We start from the raw sequence: 17,518 nt of genomic DNA, 5'->3' as shown, positions 1-17,518 counted from the left end.
GCTGACTGTTTATTTTGTTAGCTGTGTATTACTCCACCTAGCCTATAGCGTTCTATTCTAATCAGTCACTGTATTGGCTGACTGTTTATTTTGTTAGCTGTATATTACTCCACCTAGCCTATAGCGTTCTATTCTAATCAGTCACTGTATTGGCTGACTGTTTATTTTGTTAGCTGTGTATTACTCCACCTAGCCTATAGCGTTCTATTCCTATAAGTCACTGTATTGGCTGACTGTTTATTTTGTTAGCTGTGTATTACTCCACCTAGCCTATAGCGTTCTATTCTAATCAGTCACTGTATTGGCTGACTGTTTATTTTGTTAGCTGTGTATTACTCCACCTAGCCTATAGCGTTCTATTCTAATCAGTCACTGTATTGGCTGACTGTTTATTTTGTTAGCTGTGTATTACTCCACCTAGCCTATAGCGTTCTATTCTAATCAGTCACTGTATTGGCTGACTGTTTATTTTGTTAGCTGTGTATTACTCCACCTAGCCTATAGCGTTCTATTCTAATCAGTCACTGTATTGGCTGACTGTTTATTTTGTTAGCTGTGTATTACTCCACCTAGCCTATAGCGTTCTATTCTAATCAGTCACTGTATTGGCTGACTGTTTATTTTGTTAGCTGTGTATTACTCCACCTAGCCTATAGCGTTCTATTCTAATCAGTCACTGTATTGGCTGACTGTTTATTTTGTTAGCTGTGTATTACTCCACCTAGCCTATAGCATTCTATTCCTATCAGTCACTGTATTGGCTGACTGTTTATTTTGTTAGCTGTGTATTACTCCACCTAGCCTATAGCGTTCTATTCTAATCAGTCACTGTATTGGCTGACTGTTTATTTTGTTAGCTGTGTATTACTCCACCTAGCCTATAGCGTTCTATTCTAATCAGTCACTGTATTGGCTGACTGTTTATTTTGTTAGCTGTGTATTACTCCACCTAGCCTATAGCGTTCTATTCTAATCAGTCACTGTATTGGCTGACTGTTTATTTTGTTAGCTGTGTATTACTCCACCTAGCCTATAGCGTTCTATTCTAATCAGTCACTGTATTGGCTGACTGTTTATTTTGTTAGCTGTGTATTACTCCACCTAGCCTATAGCGTTCTATTCTAATCAGTCACTGTATTGGCTGACTGTTTATTTTGTTAGCTGTGTATTACTCCACCTAGCCTATAGCGTTCTATTCTAATCAGTCACTGTATTGGCTGACTGTTTATTTTGTTAGCTGTGTATTACTCCACCTAGCCTATAGCGTTCTATTCTAATCAGTCACTGTATTGGCTGACTGTTTATTTTGTTAGCTGTGTATTACTCCACCTAGCCTATAGCATTCTATTCCTATCAGTCACTGTATTGGCTGACTGTTTATTTTGTTAGCTGTGTATTACTCCACCTAGCCTATAGCGTTCTATTCTAATCAGTCACTGTATTGGCTGACTGTTTATTTTGTTAGCTGTGTATTACTCCACCTAGCCTATAGCGTTCTATTCTAATCAGTCACTGGCTTACTGTTTATTTTGTTAGCTGTGTATTACTCCACCTAGCCTATAGCATTCTATTCCTATCAGTCACTGTATTGGCTGACTGTTTATTTTGTTAGCTGTGTATTACTCCACCTAGCCTATAGCGTTCTATTCTAATCAGTCACTGTATTGGCTGACTGTTTATTTTGTTAGCTGTGTATTACTCCACCTAGCCTATAGCGTTCTATTCCTATCAGTCACTGTATTGGCTTACTGTTTATTTTGTTAGCTGTGTATTACTCCACCTAGCCTATAGCGTTCTATTCTAATCAGTCACTGTATTGGCTGACTGTTTATTTTGTTAGCTGTGTATTACTCCACCTAGCCTATAGCGTTCTATTCTAATCAGTCACTGTATTGGCTGACTGTTTATTTTGTTAGCTGTGTATTACTCCACCTAGCCTATAGCGTTCTATTCTAATCAGTCACTGTATTGGCTGACTGTTTATTTTGTTAGCTGTGTATTACTCCACCTAGCCTATAGCGTTCTATTCTAATCAGTCACTGTATTGGCTGACTGTTTACTTTGTTAGCTGTGTATTACTCCACCTAGCCTATAGCGTTCTATTCTAATCAGTCACTGTATTGGCTTACTGTTTATTTTGTTAGCTGTGTATTACTCCACCTAGCCTATAGCGTTCTATTCTAATCAGTCACTGTATTGGCTGACTGTTTATTTTGTTAGCTGTGTATTACTCCACCTAGCCTATAGCGTTCTATTCTAATCAGTCACTGTATTGGCTGACTGTTTATTTTGTTAGCTGTGTATTACTCCACCTAGCCTATAGCGTTCTATTCTAATCAGTCACTGTATTGGCTGACTGTTTATTTTGTTAGCTGTGTATTACTCCACCTAGCCTATAGCGTTCTATTCTAATCAGTCACTGTATTGGCTGACTGTTTATTTTGTTAGCTGTGTATTACTCCACCTAGCCTATAGCGTTCTATTCTAATCAGTCACTGTATTGGCTGACTGTTTATTTTGTTAGCTGTGTATTACTCCACCTAGCCTATAGCGTTCTATTCTAATCAGTCACTGTATTGGCTGACTGTTTATTTTGTTAGCTGTGTATTACTCCACCTAGCCTATAGCGTTCTATTCTAATCAGTCACTGTATTGGCTGACTGTTTATTTTGTTAGCTGTGTATTACTCCACCTAGCCTATAGCGTTCTATTCTAATCAGTCACTGTATTGGCTGACTGTTTATTTTGTTAGCTGTGTATTACTCCACCTAGCCTATAGCGTTCTATTCTAATCAGTCACTGTATTGGCTGACTGTTTATTTTGTTAGCTGTGTATTACTCCACCTAGCCTATAGCATTCTATTCCTATCAGTCACTGTATTGGCTGACTGTTTATTTTGTTAGCTGTGTATTACTCCACCTAGCCTATAGCGTTCTATTCTAATCAGTCACTGTATTGGCTGACTGTTTATTTTGTTAGCTGTGTATTACTCCACCTAGCCTATAGCGTTCTATTCTAATCAGTCACTGGCTTACTGTTTATTTTGTTAGCTGTGTATTACTCCACCTAGCCTATAGCATTCTATTCCTATCAGTCACTGTATTGGCTGACTGTTTATTTTGTTAGCTGTGTATTACTCCACCTAGCCTATAGCGTTCTATTCTAATCAGTCACTGTATTGGCTGACTGTTTATTTTGTTAGCTGTGTATTACTCCACCTAGCCTATAGCGTTCTATTCCTATCAGTCACTGTATTGGCTTACTGTTTATTTTGTTAGCTGTGTATTACTCCACCTAGCCTATAGCGTTCTATTCTAATCAGTCACTGTATTGGCTGACTGTTTATTTTGTTAGCTGTGTATTACTCCACCTAGCCTATAGCGTTCTATTCTAATCAGTCACTGTATTGGCTGACTGTTTATTTTGTTAGCTGTGTATTACTCCACCTAGCCTATAGCGTTCTATTCTAATCAGTCACTGTATTGGCTGACTGTTTATTTTGTTAGCTGTGTATTACTCCACCTAGCCTATAGCGTTCTATTCTAATCAGTCACTGTATTGGCTGACTGTTTATTTTGTTAGCTGTGTATTACTCCACCTAGCCTATAGCGTTCTATTCTAATCAGTCACTGTATTGGCTGACTGTTTATTTTGTTAGCTGTGTATTACTCCACCTAGCCTATAGCGTTCTATTCTAATCAGTCACTGTATTGGCTGACTGTTTATTTTGTTAGCTGTGTATTACTCCACCTAGCCTATAGCGTTCTATTCTAATCAGTCACTGTATTGGCTGACTGTTTATTTTGTTAGCTGTGTATTACTCCACCTAGCCTATAGCGTTCTATTCCTATCAGTCACTGTATTGGCTGACTGTTTATTTTGTTAGCTGTGTATTACTCCACCTAGCCTATAGCGTTCTATTCTAATCAGTCACTGTATTGGCTGACTGTTTATTTTGTTAGCTGTGTATTACTCCACCTAGCCTATAGCGTTCTATTCTAATCAGTCACTGTATTGGCTGACTGTTTATTTTGTTAGCTGTGTATTACTCCACCTAGCCTATAGCGTTCTATTCCTATCAGTCACTGTATTGGCTGACTGTTTATTTTGTTAGCTGTGTATTACTCCACCTAGCCTATAGCGTTCTATTCTAATCAGTCACTGTATTGGCTGACTGTTTATTTTGTTAGCTGTGTATTACTCCACCTAGCCTATAGCGTTCTATTCTAATCAGTCACTGTATTGGCTGACTGTTTATTTTGTTAGCTGTGTATTACTCCACCTAGCCTATAGCGTTCTATTCTAATCAGTCACTGTATTGGCTGACTGTTTATTTTGTTAGCTGTGTATTACTCCACCTAGCCTATAGCGTTCTATTCTAATCAGTCACTGTATTGGCTGACTGTTTATTTTGTTAGCTGTGTATTACTCCACCTAGCCTATAGCATTCTATTCCTATCAGTCACTGTATTGGCTGACTGTTTATTTTGTTAGCTGTGTATTACTCCACCTAGCCTATAGCGTTCTATTCTAATCAGTCACTGTATTGGCTGACTGTTTATTTTGTTAGCTGTGTATTACTCCACCTAGCCTATAGCGTTCTATTCTAATCAGTCACTGTATTGGCTGACTGTTTATTTTGTTAGCTGTGTATTACTCCACCTAGCCTATAGCGTTCTATTCTAATCAGTCACTGTATTGGCTGACTGTTTATTTTGTTAGCTGTGTATTACTCCACCTAGCCTATAGCGTTCTATTCTAATCAGTCACTGTATTGGCTGACTGTTTATTTTGTTAGCTGTGTATTACTCCACCTAGCCTATAGCGTTCTATTCTAATCAGTCACTGTATTGGCTGACTGTTTATTTTGTTAGCTGTGTATTACTCCACCTAGCCTATAGCGTTCTATTCTAATCAGTCACTGTATTGGCTGACTGTTTATTTTGTTAGCTGTGTATTACTCCACCTAGCCTATAGCGTTCTATTCTAATCAGTCACTGTATTGGCTGACTGTTTATTTTGTTAGCTGTGTATTACTCCACCTAGCCTATAGCGTTCTATTCTAATCAGTCACTGTATTGGCTGACTGTTTATTTTGTTAGCTGTGTATTACTCCACCTAGCCTATAGCGTTCTATTCTAATCAGTCACTGTATTGGCTGACTGTTTATTTTGTTAGCTGTGTATTACTCCACCTAGCCTATAGCGTTCTATTCTAATCAGTCACTGTATTGGCTGACTGTTTATTTTGTTAGCTGTGTATTACTCCACCTAGCCTATAGCGTTCTATTCTAATCAGTCACTGTATTGGCTGACTGTTTATTTTGTTAGCTGTGTATTACTCCACCTAGCCTATAGCGTTCTATTCTAATCAGTCACTGTATTGGCTGACTGTTTATTTTGTTAGCTGTGTATTACTCCACCTAGCCTATAGCGTTCTATTCTAATCAGTCACTGTATTGGCTGACTGTTTATTTTGTTAGCTGTGTATTACTCCACCTAGCCTATAGCGTTCTATTCTAATCAGTCACTGTATTGGCTGACTGTTTATTTTGTTAGCTGTGTATTACTCCACCTAGCCTATAGCATTCTATTCCTATCAGTCACTGTTTGGCGTCACTAGGCTCTCTCATTGAGGAGGACCTCATTGAAACCTCCATGATTTTTTTTATGGGAAGTCAACCATCACTCAGACGTTAAACAAAGCTCAGGACAGTCATGTTATTATGAGCCATAATACTCTCTTCAATGGAGATTAGTTATTGAACGTGTACAACGACTGGCTATCATGCTGCACTTGTTGTGGTGTACTGTGTCTATATTTGTCCAGAGGGGACATGTTAATACATTTGAGTGAGGACAACACAACAAGACATGTTAACCTTGTCTAACTGGAACAGTTTGGTTCATCTGATTTGAGATAGAAAACCCCACCTTCTCAAACAGACATGACTGTAGAACCTGAACTGGCATGCTCTTTTATTCTCCTCACAGCATTTGAACCACCCCAACGTGATCAAGTACCTGGACTCCTTCATCGAGGACAACGAGCTCAACATCTTGCTGGAGCTGGCGGATGCCGGCGACCTCTCTCAGATGATCAAGGTGAGAGGTCAGACTCCGACTGGTAACTGGTGGCTGGTCTCAGGTGGTGCATGGCAGGGTGAGGCTAAACCTTCAGGGGTTTGAATAACATCCCCCTGGCTCGTCTGCTGGGATGGACAGGACCAGGAGAGAGTGGGAGTGGGGAGAGGGGAGATGTGTGTGTGTGAGAGAGACAGATCAGGGGAGAGGAGAAAGAGAGAGAGATGAAGAGAGAGCGATAGACCAGGGGAGAGAGATGAGAAGAGTCCCCCAGGCTCTGACAGCCTGCTCTGACAGACATAACCTCTCCTTAGCCTCTCTGTACCTCCACCTGCCTGACGCTGTCACGCCCCATCACACAAACACACACACACACACACACACACACACATACACAAAAACATATATCCTCCACACAACCGCTTTCCTCATCTCTCCAGCTTTCCCTAACCGCATCTGTTTGTCTCTATCTCATCTCTCTTTTTCCTCTCCTCGTCTCTCTTTTTCCTCTCCTCGTCTCTCTTTTTCCTCTCCTCGTCTCTCTTTTTCCTCTCCTCATCTCTCTTTCCTCTCCTCGTCTCTCTTTTTCCTCTCCTCGTCTCTCTTTTTCCTCTCCTCATCTCTCTTTCCTCTCCTCGTCTCTTTTTCCTCTCCTCGTCTCTCTTTTTCCTCTCCTCATCTCTCTTTCCTCTCCTCGTCTCTCTTTCCCCTCGTCTCTTTCCTCTCCTCGTCTCTTTTTCCTCTCCTCGTCTTTTTCCTCTCCTCGTCTCTTTTTCCTCTCCTCGTCTCTCTTTTTCCTCTCCTCATCTCTCTTTCCCCTCGTCTCTTTCCTCTCCTCGTCTCTTTTTCCACTCCTCGTCTTTTTCCTCTCCTCGTCTCTTTTTCCTCTCCTCGTCTCTCTTTTTCCTCTCCTCATCTCTCTTTCCTCTCCTTGTCTCTCTTTCCCCTCGTCTCTTTCCTCTCCTCGTCTCTTTTTCCTCTCCTCGTCTCTCTTTCCTCTCCTCGTCTCTCTTTCCTCTCCTCATCTCTCTTTCCTCTCCTCGTCTCTCTTTCCCCTCGTCTCTTTTTCCTCTCCTCGTCTCTTTCCTCTCCTCGTCGCTCTTTCCTCTCCTCGTCTCTCTTTCCCCTCGTCTCTTTTTCCTCTCCTCGTCTCTCTCTTTTTCCTCTCCTCGTCTCTCTTTCCTCTCCTCATCTCTCTTTCCTCTCCTCGTCTCTCTTTCCCCTCGTCTCTTTTTCCTCTCCTCGTCTCTCTTTCCTCTCCTCGTCTCTCTTTCCTCTTTCCTTTCCTTGTCTATTTTTCCTCTCATTGTCCCTCTTTCCTCTCCTCGTCTCTTTTTCCTCTCCTCGTCTCTTTCCTCTCCTCGTCTCTTTCCTCTCCTCGTCTCTTTCCTCTCCTCGTCTCTCTTTTTCCTCTCCTCGTCTCTCTTTCCTCTCCTCGTCTCTCTTTCCCCACCTCATCTCTCTTTCCTCTCCTCGTCTCTCTTTCCCCTCGTCTCTTTTTCCTCTCCTCGTCTCTTTCCTCTCCTCGTCTCTCTTTCCTCTCCTCATCTCTCTTTCCTCTCCTCGTCTCTCTTTCCCCTCGTCTCTTTTTCCTCTCCTCGTCTCTCTTTCCTCTCCTCATCTCTCTTTCCTCTCCTCGTCTCTTTTTCCTCTCATTGTCCCTCTTTCCTCTCCTCGTCTCTTTTTCCTCTCCTCGTCTCTTTCCGCTTCTCGTCTCTTTCCTCTCCTCGTCATTCTTTCCTCTTCTCTTTTTCTTCTTATTGTCCGTCTTTCCTCTCATTGTCCCTCTTTCTTTTCCTCGTCTCTTTTTCCTCTCCTTGTCTCTCTTTCCTTTCTTTCTTCTCCTCGTCTCTCTTTCCTCTTTCTTCTCCTCGTCTCTCTTTCCTCTGCCTTTTCTTCTTAACCTTGCTTGTTCCTCATCTTTTCCTCTCCTTGTACGTCTGTCTGTCTTCTTCTATCCTCTCGTTCACAAAAAGTTAAAATCCCAAACTGATCCCTTTCCCATCTTCAGTTTGACTTTATTGTCGTCTTATCTTTTTAAGTCATCATTATAATGATGTAGAAAGAGATTCCTAATTCCAAGCTCTCAATTCAACCGATATGCAGATCACAGTCAAAAACATCTTGCTGGCGGCAAATGTCCTTGTAATTAAAAAGGTGTTTTATTCCAAAAAACCTGAAGAAGTTTGGGGATGGAAAAAAAGTTGAAAGAAAATACTAACATTTGTTGTTTTGGGGCATTAAACAAAGTTTTGGCAGTTTAATTAGCCAGATTATTGTTAATTAGGTGCTTGGCTCTGTGCGCTGGCAGTGTCAACTCTCGTTAGGCTACCTCTCCCAAATGGCTTCTCATTACCCACTCAAATACAGGGTAAATGGTAATGCACAGATTAATTCTTTAGATGTTCCGCACTGTTTTGGGGGCTGTCTGACATTGACTCAGGGGGTTTTGAGGCGAGTGTGTGTGTATGTGCACTTGTTGGGGAGAGAGGGATGGCAGTGTGTGTGTGCACTTGTTGGGGAGAGAGGGAAGGCAGTATGTGTGTGCACTTGTTGGGGAGAGAGGGTAGGCAGTGTGTGTGTGCACTTGTTGGGGAGAGAGGGAAGGCAGTGTGTGTGTGCACTTGTTGGGGAGAGAGGGAAGGCAGTGTGTGTGTGTGTGTGTGTGTGTGTGTGTGTGTGTGTGTGTGTGTGTGTGTGTCCGTGTGTGTGTGTGTGTGTGTCCGTGTGTGTGTGTGTGTGTGTGTCCGTGTGTGTGTGTGTGTGTCCGTGTGTGTGTGCGTGTGTGTGTGTATGTTGGAGAGAGAGAGAGAATCCAGGCTTTACTCACAGCTCTGTTTCTGTCTATTTTCCTAATTTCTCCTCTCTCTCTCGCAGCACTTTAAGAAGAAGAGGCGGCTCATCCCGGAGAGGACAATATGGAAATATTTTGTCCAGCTGTGCAGTGCCCTGGAGCACATGCACTCTCGTAGAGTCATGCACCGCGGTAAACAACCACTTTCATTAACTCCTCTTCCTCTCTCCCCTCTTACCATCATTCAACTCTATTAACCTTTCTTCTCTAATCCCCCTTTCCATTTCCCCCTTTTTTAATCAGTCCCACCTTTCCTCTCCCCCTCTCTCATTCTACACCTACACTGGCAGCTTCATTAAATAGTACCCGCAAAACACCAGTCTCAACGTCAACAGTGAAGAGGCGACTGCGGGATGCTGGCCTTCTAGGCAGAAAAATCTGTATCTCAGACTGGCCAATGAAAATAAAAGATTAAGATGGGCAAAAGAACACAGACACTGGACAGAGGAACTCTGCCTAGAAGGCCAGCATCCCGGAGTAATTTCTTCACTATTGACGTTGAGACTGGTGTTTTGCATGTACTATTTAATGAAACTGCCAGTTGAGGATTTGTGAAGTATAGGTTTCTCAAACTAGACACTCTAATGTACTTGTCCTCTTGCTCAGTTGTGCACCGAGGCCTCCCACTCCTCTTTCTATTCTGGTTAGAGCCAGTTTGCACTGTTCTGTGAAGGGAGTAGTACACAGCGTTGTACGAGATCTCCAGTTTCTTGGCCATTTCTCACATGGAATAGCCTTCATTTCTCAGAACAAGAATAGACTGAAGAGTTTCAGAAGAAAGTTATTTTCAAGCAAGATTTCTGGCTCTCACAGACCTGTAACTTCTTCTTTAAGAGTAGCAGTTTGGGTCTAGAGTGTCTCCCCCTTTGAAGACGGAGATGACCACGGCAGCTTTCCAATCTTTGGGGATCCCAGACGATACGAAAGAGAGGTTGAACAGGCTAGTAATAGGGGTTGCAACAATTTCGGCGGATAATTTTAGAAAGAGAGGGTCCAGATTGTCTAGCCCGGCTGATTTGTAGGGGTCCAGATTTTTTTCCACAACTGCATGGGTTGTTTGACCCTGACCTAAAAGACATAGCTTAGGTATTTGACAAGGGAAATTGGTTGCAGGTGTGCTCATAGCGTAGAGATGCAAAAAGGACTCTAGTGCCCAAAAGCCTGTATAAGTATGGGCAGCGCCATTGAGGACTGATACGTTGGGATATTTATACATCTCTATGGCTTAGAGGTGCCTGCAGTTGAAGGGACAGTTAACCAAAAAGTGAAATTAAAGGAAAGTTAACTAAAAAGCATACATACACCAGTATCCTACACACCACAGAGCCCCACACACACCACAGAGCCCCACACACCACAGAGCCCCACACACCACAGTGCCCTACACACACCACAGTGCCCTACACACCACAGAGCCCCACACACACCACAGAGTCCTACACACACCACAGTGCCCTACACACACCACAGAGCCCCACACACACCACAGAGCCCCACACACCACAGTGCCCTACACACACCACAGTGCCCTACACACCACAGAGCCCCACACACACCACAGAGCCCTACACACACCACAGTGCCCTACACACACCACTGTGCCCCACACACCACAGAGCCCCACACACCACAGAGCCCCACACACCACAGAGCCCCACACACCACAGTGCCCTACACACACCACAGAGCCCCACACACCACAGAGCCCCACACACCACAGTGCCCTACACACACCACAGAGCCCCACACACCACAGTGCCCTACACACACCACTGTGCCCTACACACACCACAGTGCCCTACACACACCACTGTGCCCCACAGTGCCCCACACACCACAGTGCTCCACACACCACAGTACCCTACACATTACAGTGCCCCACACACCACAGTACCCCACACACCACAGTGCCACAACACCACAGAGCCCCACACACACCACAGAGCCCTACACACACCACAGTGCCCTACACACACCACAGAGCCCCACACACACCACAGTGCCCTACACACACCACAGTACCCTACACACACCACAGAGCCCCACACACCACAGTGCCCTACACACACCACTGTGCCCTACACACACCACAGTGCCCTACACACACCACTGTGCCCCACAGTGCCCCACACACCACAGTGCTCCACACACCACAGTACCCTACACATTACAGTGCCCCACACACCACAGTACCCCACACACCACAGTGCCACAACACCACAGAGCCCCACACACACCACAGAGCCCTACACACACCACAGTGCCCTACACACACCACAGAGCCCCACACACACCACAGTGCCCTACACACACCACAGTACCCTACACATTACAGTGCCCCACACACCACAGTACCCCACACACCACAGTGCCACAACACCACAGAGCCCCACACACACCACAGAGCCCTACACACACCACAGTGCCCTACACACACCACAGAGCCCCACACACACCACAGAGCCCCACACACCACAGAGCCCCACACACCACAGTGCCCTACACACACCACAGTGCCCTACACACCACAGAGCCCCACACACACCACAGAGTCCTACACACACCACAGTGCCCTACACACACCACAGAGCCCCACACACACCACAGAGCCCCACACACCACAGTGCCCTACACACACCACAGTGCCCTACACACCACAGAGCCCCACACACACCACAGAGCCCTACACACACCACAGTGCCCTACACACACCACTGTGCCCCACACACCACAGAGCCCCACACACCACAGAGCCCCACACACCACAGAGCCCCACACACCACAGTGCCCTACACACACCACAGAGCCCCACACACCACAGAGCCCCACACACCACAGTGCCCTACACACACCACAGAGCCCCACACACCACAGTGCCCTACACACACCACTGTGCCCTACACACACCACAGTGCCCTACACACACCACTGTGCCCCACAGTGCCCCACACACCACAGTGCTCCACACACCACAGTACCCTACACATTACAGTGCCCCACACACCACAGTACCCCACACACCACAGTGCCACAACACCACAGAGCCCCACACACACCACAGAGCCCTACACACACCACAGTGCCCTACACACACCACAGAGCCCCACACACACCACAGTGCCCTACACACACCACAGTGCCCTACACACACCACAGTGCCACAACACCACAGTGCCCTACACACACCACAGAGCCCCACACACCACAGTGCCCTACACACACCACTGTGCCCTACACACACCACAGTGCCCTACACACACCACTGTGCCCCACAGTGCCCCACACACCACAGTGCTCCACACACCACAATACCCTACACATTACAGTGCCCCACACACCACAGTACCCCACACACCACAGTGCCACAACACCACAGAGCCCCCCACACACCACAGTGCCCTACACACACCACTGTGCCCTACACACACCACAGTGCCCTACACACACCACTGTGCCCCACAGTGCCCCACACACCACAGTGCTCCACACACCACAGTGCCCTACACACTACACACACCACTGTGCCCCACACACCACAGTGGCCTACACACCATCAAAGGAAAAGTGTTGCCACAGTGCCCACACACCACTACACACACCACAGAGCCCCACACACCACAGTGCCCTACACACACCACTGTGCCCTACACACACCACAGTGCCCTACACACACCACTGTGCCCCACAGTGCCCCACACACCACAGTGCTCCACACACCACAGTACCCTACACATTACAGTGCCCCACACACCACAGTACCCCACACACCACAGTGCCACAACACCACAGAGCCCCACACACACCACAGAGCCCTACACACACCACAGTGCCCTACACACACCACAGAGCCCCACACACACCACAGTGCCCTACACACACCACAGTGCCCTACACACACCACAGTGCCACAACACCACAGTGCCCTACACACACCACAGAGCCCCACACACCACAGTGCCCTACACACACCACTGTGCCCTACACACACCACAGTGCCCTACACACACCACTGTGCCCCACAGTGCCCCACACACCACAGTGCTCCACACACCACAGTACCCTACACATTACAGTGCCCCACACACCACAGTACCCCACACACCACAGTGCCACAACACCACAGAGCCCCCCACACACCACAGTGCCCTACACACACCACTGTGCCCTACACACACCACAGTGCCCTACACACACCACTGTGCCCCACAGTGCTCCACACACCACAGTGCCCTACACACTACACACACCACTGTGCCCCACACACCACAGTGGCCTACACACCATCAAAGGAAAAGTGTTGCCATAGCCGACTATACCAAAGTCAACTGCCAGTGCACAGACCTGAGGTGGAGAAACACTGACCTAGGACATTGATTTAATTTATTTGATAATTTAAAATGCTCCTAAAACTATCATGCCAATGCAGAGAACTTAGATGACCTACATATATAAACCCAGTATTGTTAACAGCCACAGCTACCATGATAAATAACATGAACCGTTTGCTCTTTCTTTGAGATAGACATCAAGCCAGCCAACGTGTTCATCACTGCTACAGGAGAGGTGAAGCTGGGAGACCTGGGACTGGGACGCTTCTTCAGCTCCAAGACTACCGCCGCACACTCCCTAGGTAACACAGACACACACACAGAAACGGAAACAATCATACACAGCAACATACACAGGAAAGTACACACAAACGCAAAAAAAAAACACACACACGAAACCTCATTGAAAAACACAAAAAAAATGCCTGTGACAGGCATTTGAATTCAGTAAACATCTACACATCTACACACTGTACGCAAAGCACACGGTCGTAGGCCTATGGCAAGTGACTGCGCTATAGTCAACTGATTTGGCACACATAAACACACACACACACATAAACACACACGCACACATAAACACACACACACACACACATATTTACTCTACGTTGTTCATGTGTTTCACATAACCTCATGACCATAAACAGTCTTCAGTGGTGTTATGTGGACTGTGTCAATCACTGGAGGCTGCTGAGGGGAGAACGGCTCATAATAATGGTCAGAACAGAGAAAATGGAATGGCATCAAACACCTGGAAACCATGTGTTTCATGTATTTGATACCACTTCACTGACTCCTATCCAGTCATTACCACGAGCCTGTTCTCCCCAATTAAGATGTCCTGTGGTCTATGTGTGCATCCCATAGGAAGTGCACCCCTATATATAAAACTAACACAAATGTATGGTTGTATTGGACATGTGAGGCTTGCACTTCTATGTTTCTGTACCATTCTCTGGATGATTCCGACTGTGTATCTCTCTTAGTTGGTCAGGATATCAATCCTGATAACACATCAACCCTGATAACATATCAACCCTGATAACATACCGACCCTGATAACATATCAACCCTGATAACATACCAACCCTGATAACATACCGACCCTGATAACATATCAACCCTGATAACATACCCATATAACATATAAACTCTGATAACATATCAACCCTGATAACATACCCATATAACATATCAACTCTGATAACATATCAACCCTGATAACATATCAACCCTGATAACATACCAACCCTGATAACATACCCTGATAACATATCGACCCTGATAACATATCGACCCTGATAACATATCAACCCTGATAACATATAAACTCTGATAACATATCAACCCTGATAACATACCCATATAACATATCAACCCTGATAACATACCAACCCTGATAACATACCCTGATAACATATCGACCCTGATAACATATCGACCCTGATAACATATCAACCCTGATAACATATAAACTCTGATAACATATCAACCCTGATAACATACCCATATAACATATCAACGCTGATAACATACCAACCCTGATAACATACCGACCCTGATAACATATCGACCCTGATAACATATCAACCCTGATAACATACCCATATAACATATCAACCCTGATAACATATCAACCCTGATAACATATCAACCCTGATAACATACCCATATAACATATCAACCCTGATAACATATCAACCCTGATAACATACCCTGATAACATACCGACCCTGATAACATACCAACCCTGACAACATAACATACCCTGATAACATATCAACCCTGATAACATGGTCTTTAACCCATTATATATTAATAAAGAGTAAATATAAACAATAAATATAATCATTGTGTTGATCCAGACACACATTTCCTGAGATTTACCAGAGATGAGTCTATCACTTGTGATTACTATAATGTTAAGCAATTTAACAACCTGTATAGCAATTGATCTAAGACAAGCTTATTTTCTACCTTTCATTTGAACATTCGCAGTCTTCCTAAAAATCATGACCACCTTGTTCATTATCCGTCTTCTCTCAATCATTCCATTGTTTCCCTTTCAGAAATATGGTTGACTGAAGAGACAACCTTGCTTTATGACTTGTCTCCTAATAATGCTGTTCACCACTGTACAACCTCAAGAGTGGGAGGAGAGAACATTTAGTTCATAAACGTTTTAAATTCTTTGTAAGAGAGGACCTCGCACTTACATCTGATAACATTGATGTTGAATCTCTTTTCATAGAAATTCCCTCCTGTTCATTTTTTGGGAGTAAAAAAGTGGTAATTACATGCATCTATCGGCCACCCGATTCTAACATTGGTAGATTCATGGATATCCTTGCATCAACCTTGGATTTCATTAATAATTCAAATAAAATGTGTTTTCTATTGGGTGATTACAACAAACTTACTTAAAAGTGAGAACCACTCACTGACATCTGACTTTTTGACTATGTTATCTGTATCTCCTCATCTACAGTTGAAGTTGGAAGTTTACATACACTTAGGTTTCAACCCAAAACATCTCTTGCCTTAGGTTCCAATATACAATACATGACAATCTATTACATTACATGAAGATCATATTGTAATTTTTCCTATAGAGTGCTGTAATGCATTTTAATTGTCAGCCATAGGGTACAGTTGAAATTCGGAAGTTTACATACACTTAGGTTGGAGTCATTAAAACTCGTTTTTCAACCACTCCACAAAATTCTTGTTAACAAACTATAGTTTTGGCAAGTCTGTTAGGACATCTACTTTGTGCATGACAAGTAATTTTTCCAGCGTTTGGTTACAGACAGATTATTTCACTTATAATTCACTGAATCACAATTCCATGGGTCAGAAGTTTACATACACTAAGTTGACTGTGCCTTTAAACAGCTTGGAAAATTCCAGAAAATTATGTCATGGCTTTAGAAGCTTCTGATAGGCTAATTAACATCATGTGAGTCAATTGGAGGTGTAACTGTGGATGTATTTCAAGTCTGGTTCATCCTTGGGAGCAATTTCCAAACACCTGAAGGTTCCACGTTCATCTGCACAAACAATAGTAAGCAAGTATAAACACCATGGGACCACACAGCCGTCATACCGCTCAGGATGGAGACGCGTTCTGTCTCCTAGAGATGAATGTACTTTGGTGCGAAAAGTGCAAATCAATCCCAGAACAACAGCAAAGGACCTTGTGAAGATGCCGGAGGAAACAGGTACAAAATTATCTATATCCACAGTAAAACGAGTCCTATATCGACATAACCTGAAAGGCCACTCAGCAAGGAAGAAGTCACTGCTCCAAAACCGCCATAAAAAAGCCAGACTACGGTTTGCAACTGCACATGGGGACAAAGATCGTACATTTTGGAGAAATGTCCTCTGGTCTGATGAAACAAAAATAGAACTGTTTGGCCATAATGACCATTGTTTTGTTTGGAGGAAAAAATGGGGAGACTTGCAAGCCGAAGGACACCATCCCATCATGTTGTGGTAGTGCTTTGCTGCAGGAGGGACTGGTGCACTTAACAAAATAGATGGCATCATGAGGTAGGACAATTATGTGGATATATTGAAACAACATCTCAAGACATCAGTCAGGAAGTTAAAGATTGGTCGCAAATGGGTCTTCCAAATGGACAATGTCCCCATACATACTTCCAAAGTTGTGGCAAAATGGCTTAAGGACAACAAGGTCAAGGTATTGGAGTGGCCATCACAAAGCCCTGACCTCAATCCTATAGAACATTTATGGGCAGAACTGAAAAAGTGTGTGCGAGCAAGGAGGCCTATAAACCTGACTCAGTTACACCAGCTCTGTCAGGAGGAATGGTCCAAAATTCACCCAACTTATTGTGGGAAGCTTGTGGAAGGCTACCCGAAACGTTTGACCCAAGTTAAACAATTTAAATGCAATGCTACCAAATACTAATTGAGTGCATGTAAACTTCTGACCCACTGGGAATGTGATGAAAGAAATAAAAGCTGAAATAATTCTCTCTACTATTATTCTGACATTTCACATTCTTAAAATAAAGTGGTGATCCTAACTGACCTAAGACGGGGAATTTTTACTAGGATTAAATGTCAGGAATTGTGAAAAACTGAGTTTAAATGTATTTGGCTAAGGTGCATGTAAACTTCCGACTTCAAATATATATATAGCCCCTTTTGAGGACTCAAACCTTTTCTAGAACACAAATTGTCTCTGTAGGGCCTGGCTACCCATAAAAACTTATGTTCA

At 44.2% G+C, this 17,518-nt stretch overlaps 1 protein-coding gene across 3 annotated transcripts in view; it reads left to right on the top strand.

Annotated features, from left to right (window-relative positions):
• Window positions 1-17,518, top strand: part of nek6 (NIMA-related kinase 6) — an 86,515-nt gene that overhangs the window by 52,138 nt on the left and 16,859 nt on the right. For all 3 annotated transcript variants that reach the window (XM_036976811.2, XM_036976813.2, XM_036976812.2), the window contains exons 5-7: window positions 5,995-6,105; window positions 8,962-9,070; window positions 13,461-13,568. In XM_036976811.2, coding sequence (XP_036832706.1) covers window positions 5,995-6,105; window positions 8,962-9,070; window positions 13,461-13,568 — 328 coding nt within the window. The remainder of the gene's footprint in view (window positions 1-5,994; window positions 6,106-8,961; window positions 9,071-13,460; window positions 13,569-17,518) is intronic.

This window comes from Oncorhynchus mykiss, chromosome 5, assembly GCF_057628025.1.
Source record: "Oncorhynchus mykiss isolate SJ-2025 chromosome 5, ASM5762802v1, whole genome shotgun sequence".
Taxonomy (NCBI): domain Eukaryota; kingdom Metazoa; phylum Chordata; class Actinopteri; order Salmoniformes; family Salmonidae; genus Oncorhynchus; species Oncorhynchus mykiss.
This window is presented reverse-complemented; position numbering and strand designations above follow the sequence as displayed.